Raw genomic sequence first — 6,226 nt, forward strand, 5'->3', positions numbered from 1 at the left:
AGTGGATTAGTTGACGTTTCGCATTCTAATTTTCTATTAAAACAAAGCACAAAAACTGTAAGGAAATTTATTCGAACTCAATCTAAATTCCCTGTGTAGCCAAAAAAAAACCTGAAATATCCTACAACATAGATTCAACTTATTATGAGAATAGGTTAAAAACTTTTTGAAGATTTGATTGCCTTTAAAAATTAAGTACGATAAAATAACATTCAAAATATTTATTATTTAATGGATAGTAGGCAATTAATCGTAATTTAATAAAATACAAATACATACTAAATCAATTGTTAACAACATACAATATTACAAAAAATTTAAATACGGATTCACCACAATCAAAGGGATTATCATAATAATTATAACAATTTTTAATCGGAACGATTAACGTATTACAATAAAAAAAATAAGATGGACAAATGTTTAATTATCATAAAAAGTATGATTCGTATGGAATTTTCATTATGAGAAACCAATTATTGAAGGATTAAATATAAAAGAACGTGAGTCAAATTTGTTTTTGTGAACATTATAAATAAAAGCTGACCAAGTTAATCACCAATAAAAATAAGCATATAATAATGCAATGATTAATAGAAAACTAAAGTAATCATAAAATAATTAATTATCGTACAACAAATTAAGGGAAGCCTTATATTGTCTAAAAAAGCTACGAAAATTTTGTTCGTCCTCTTTGTTGTTATCTTCATTCATTTTTAACTTAGGTGGTTGGCACCTATTTGCAGAATTTTTAGAACATTGAGGTTGGTCGTTAAAATTTTCCTTATTTTCTTCGAATTCTAATGGATCTTTAAATTTAAGAAAATCATCACAATGCGTTCCATTGTTAGCAATATTATCGTTTCCATTTTTCATCTCCATGTTATCATTACAGTGTAATGCCAAAGGATCCTTGAATTTCAGAAATTCATCCATGGATATTTCAGTGTCTACATCATCGACTGCAACATTTTCTGAGAAAATATGAAATTCGGTTGGGCTTTCGTAAACGTTTTTCTGTTCATCTTCAGTTTTAAATATTGGCTGTAAGCTTGAAGTAAAATGCAAATCGTCTATTGCTTGAAAGTCCTCACTTGAAATTAATGTGGAAGTAGTTGATCCGTAATTGGTATAAGTTGCAGTTGTCATGTCAGATGGAATAACTGTCTCAGTATTGATATCAGTGGTAATTGCTGCCTTGTTAGCGCTAGGAATAGATGTAATCAATTGAAATTAAAAATAATAAACCACTAATCTTAAATGGTGTTGTGAGAAAATATGTGTGTTGGCAAGAGTGTCTATCCTTGGTTTCCAAATAATGTTTGATAAGTAATGAAGCATGTGGGCGTATATGAGGGAAATGGTCTCGTGCCTGCATGAACATTTTGGTAGTTTGGGTGCTCTCTTGAATTGGGTTGGGTAAACAATGTAGGTCAGCTGTAATCATCTGAAACGATTTCAACAACATATAATACAAACCGTACCATTCTTTATGATACCCAACACCACTATGAAAATGTAGTAGTAATTAGTAATTTGGCAATTGAAGTATTAATTGCTTATTATGGCTTAAGCTTGGCTTAAATTTGAAACCGGTTGAAACTAACCTATGAAAGTTATATCTTAATCGATTTCTACTAAATAAGACTGAGTAGAATGTACAAAATTAACTATCGAACCAAATATCATTGCTTAAAAACAAAATCAGATGAAACTTAATTAAACAAACAAAACTAAAGACAAATATATATGGGAGTTATATCCAAATATGAACCAATCTCGACAAAACTTAACACAGGTAATCTTATACTGAAAATTACTATTTTTAATAATCACGATAATAAGAAATGACTAATATTTTCACCAACTCTGTGTCTGATATGAGGATGGGATAGATCGGACCACTCCTTCTGGTACCTTCCTCACAAAGGGTCAACATTTTGAATAATCATAAATCTTTCAAAAAGCAAAATTGGCATCAGATTCTTTCCAAACCGTGCATGTCCCAATATTTCTACCAACACAAGATATGTAATGGAATTCTTTAACTCATTTTTTTAGTTACCGACAACAGTCGTTAAAATTATAATGCTTTAATGTCGGAAATTAACGAAATTTGTGGATAAGTTATCGACGAGATCAAAGTAGATAGATACCAATGTTGTCGACTTTAACTTCTCCTTTATATCAATATCTTCGGTTTCTTTAACTCATTTTTCGACAAGTAAAAAAAAATAAAAAAGCTGTAAGTTCAGTCGAATACTCTCCACCATTTGCAACGAATTTGACCATTTTCAAAAAAAAAAAAAAAAAAAAAAAAAAAAAAATATATATATATATATATATATATATATATATATATATATATATATATATAAAAGTAATAAAAATTCTGTTGAAATCTTAAAAATACCGAATGTATCCGTGGACCTGTATGGGCAACTTTTGTCATAAATCGATACAATCTTCGAATGCGAAACTTGGAAAAAAAAAATCGGTGAATAATGTAGCTAAAATAATCTAAATACCGAATATAGGGAGGTACTGTTATATGGGGGCTATACGAAGACGTTGACCTACATGGCCCATTTTCAATACCAAAAGTCCTGCAGTCATAATATACATTTGAGTAAAATTTTATCAATCTACTTAATTTCGTTCGGAAGCCAGAGTGATTTCCATAGTTAGATAGACGTCCTAAATCGACATAGAATTTTATGCTGATCAAGAATATATATACTTTGTGTGGTCTAAAATATATATTTCGAGGTGTTACAAACGACAAACTTAATATACCCTCCATACTATTATGGAAAAATATAAGTCTCATAACATGCGAAACATGCGATGTGAATATGGGATTTATTAGCCCTCTTCTTTTGAAACCTCTTCCACAAGGGATCAAAATTTGGAATAAATATAAGTCTCATAACATGCGAAACAAGACATCGATTTGCTTCAACCTTCGGTCCACTCTTTCTGGTACCAAAAAAAAGTTAAACTTTTCAAAAAAAAAAAAAAAACATAAACATAAAAAGTGATGAAAAAACACATAAAGTGATGAAGGTAATATTTGTTTCAGAGTTACATACGTCAAATACGAAGATGACTATTGACAGTGGACTTCTTCGGTATCTCCTTCATAAAGTGGCAACTCATTGAAAAGTGATAACTTAAGCTAAAATTGTTTTAGTAAACTGACAAAGATTGGAGTTTTACTTCTGGAACTGTTCCCTACATAAAATGATTAAAAACAAGTCAAAAAAGCGTTAGGTTCGTATGAGGATAAAATATTGGAACAAGCTCAATCAATGCCGGGGAGATTGGGTGAAGAATGCAGTGGGTGGTTACGTAATATTGATATATCAAATCGTGAATCTACATAGACAATTTCTTGATAGGCCTGAAACAATTTCTTTTGAAATTGAAATCATTAAAATACATAATATTATATATGGTATCTATGGTAAATATTGAATACCAGTAGTAAAACCCCATTACGAACTCTAAATGCCGAGCTGTAGAAATTCTATTTGAAATGTGGCTTTTATCTTCAAAAGCGAGAGAATATGGGGAAGTGACGTTAGCAAAAACGTGGACCGGCATGACCCAATTACGAACTGTCTACTGACGAAATACACAGATATGCTAAACTTAAGCCTTCTATCTTATTTCCAAATAAGTAAGCAAAGTCTATAGTTTTTGACCGAGGCATTTGTCCAATATTAACGCCGCTCGTGGTGTTCAAAAATAATTCACAGGAAAGTTGTGGTCCATTTTACAGCTACATATAATCCAATAGTCATCCAAAGTGCTAGACTTCTTCCCTGCCTTTAACTCTCTACTCATAATTCCGTGTCGATTGGTTTTCATTTGTGACCAACATCAGGAAAATTTTAGTTTTTTTTTTGGGTCTTTAAACCACATTTAGGATCTCCATGATAATAGACTTTAATTCTGACCCTAACCCTACCCTATGCAAAAATTTCGTGATGATCGGACGGAAATCTTTAGAAAATTTACAATTCAAAATTGTAAGTCAACTTGAAAAAATGCACGAGATAAAAAATATGACATAAATTAAAAAAAAATGTAACAAAAAAATATTCACTTTTTTATTGTCATATTTTTACGCGATTTTCTTAGATTTTATACTTTCTTGGCAAGAGACCATTCCGAATTTATGAGAATGTCCAACGGTTATTGTGTCATAAGTGGAACAACATCAATTTCTTTTACACATAGATTTGAACTATTTTGCCATATATTCGATATCTTGGCTAATGGTCAAAAGTTATCTTTTAATGTATTTTAATGTATGTTTAGTGGAAATAGTCGAATTTTTAACATAAATGTTATGGTTTATTTTACCCGCCAAATATTGACCGATGATCACCCAAATCCAGCCCTAAACTCTAACCCATGCAAAATTTCGCGTCTATTGGCCTATAATTATGGCAACTACAAAATCGTAAAAAATGTCTGTTTTTGGTCAATTTTAAACCCTTAATATTTTGCTATCATCTCCGAAAACAATAGGATTCTATTCTGGCCGGACAATAATTGCGAACTGTAGCTTGATTAAAAATTATTATGGACAGATCGACTCAGCTCGGCAAGATGGGAAGATCCATATATAGGTTCATATGTGAGGGAGCAATATTTCGAGGTGTTGCATAATTTTTGGCCCAATCAAACTTATAATACCACAACAAATAGTAATGTAGGATATAAAAATATCATGTCTGTAAGAGGCGGATAACGCTAAGTTGACTTAGAAGTTTACTCTCATCATGAACATATCGCTCATTATTTTTTTATAGTCAGCAAGTTTTTTTCTACGAATCTAATTTTTTATGAAATTTCCATGTTAATATCTGTAGAACTCAAGAAGATACAGTTTCTTTTTTGTATCTAAGTCCTGAAAAACTTCACACCCTGTTTGATCTTGCACAGAAATTTAACACTAATATCTATCGAACACTACAAATAGCGACAACTTAAAATTCGAAACTGATTTGTTTGAGTAAATGAGCGATTCTGTCCTAAATATTTTGAGCAGCTGCAAACGGAATGGTTCAAGGTATAAAAAGTAACGGTTGCATTTCGGGAGCTACTCCCAAATAAGTGGCCATGAATTGGTGTACCAATGTGTAGTGTACAATAAACGGAACATGTACAATAAATTCCATAAATATATAAATAAGTAAACAACCTGCTATCCGCAATGATTTTCTGCACTTCCATGGTTCCATCTGCATAGGTCGGCAGATATTCACCGAAAAAGTTCAGCAGCATTTCCTTGCTAACATTTCCATAATAACCTGCATATTCCGGACGAAAGTCATCAGCGAAATGTAATACCGAATCGTGAGGATTTTCATAAAGATCAGCCGATACCTCAATAACTTGATCATTGTCGTTAGCTGCCTTGGTTATGCGTGTAGGAGTCTTTGTCAAACAGCTCCGTCTATTACGTTCAGCAATTTCATCGGATACTCTTAGTTTATCGCGTAATAAAGCAGCCTCATTTTGAAAATTAAAAATAGTTTGAAAACGTATACGACTCCTTTGAATTTGTGACAAACAGCCATGAGACATGAAACATAAATCACCCGGCATACGACTAGACACTTTTCTTGAGAGCATCAACTGCGGATTTTTTTCAGCCCTATTGGAACACGATCCCTCTTTGTCGTCTCCATTTTCAATACAACCATTATCTGCATAGCCATCACGACGTACATTGGCCAATAAATCCAAACGGTAGCGTTGAAATGATTCATGTTTATATTGCAAAAGTATATCCTCCTCGGCCTCGAGCTGAACATTGAGGCGTTCAAATTTAAATTCGTCAAGATGTTTCAAAAATACCGAGCAATTTTTTATTTTAAAAATTGAACGCATTGAATTGAGGTACTCCTCCAGGCCGGATAAGTCCAAAAGAATCACAGTACCATCGCGGTTCCAACGAAGAAATTCCCAAAAATCCAAGTTTATAACTAACCACAACTTGTATGGAAATGAAAAGTTTATTATGGCTGGACGCGTTACATTAGCAGGGTAAATGTCCAAGACATGACCAGATGCTTCCATTTTGAGGGTGAAATAAAGATATTGGGTGGAGAAAGTTAGAAAATTCTGCCGTTAAAAAGTTTACACAAAAATTGCCAGAAAAAATTGAATACGAAATTGCCTAAGATTTTTATCAACGCTGGCGTTCATC

At 32.2% G+C, this 6,226-nt stretch overlaps 1 protein-coding gene across 1 annotated transcript; it reads right to left on the bottom strand.

Annotated features, from left to right (window-relative positions):
- Positions 1–261: 261 nt before the first annotated feature.
- LOC101899883 (uncharacterized) lies at positions 262–6,226 on the bottom strand. Its single transcript, XM_005189092.3, has 2 exons — positions 5,216–6,226; positions 262–1,207 (listed from the first exon to the last, which is right to left on the bottom strand). The coding sequence occupies exons 1-2, from the start codon at positions 6,094–6,096 to the stop codon at positions 622–624; spliced, it is 1,467 nt and encodes a 488-aa protein (XP_005189149.2). The 5' UTR covers positions 6,097–6,226; the 3' UTR covers positions 262–621.

This window comes from Musca domestica, unplaced genomic scaffold (assembly GCF_030504385.1).
Source record: "Musca domestica strain aabys unplaced genomic scaffold, Musca_domestica.polishedcontigs.V.1.1 44, whole genome shotgun sequence".
NCBI lineage: Eukaryota > Metazoa > Arthropoda > Insecta > Diptera > Muscidae > Musca > Musca domestica.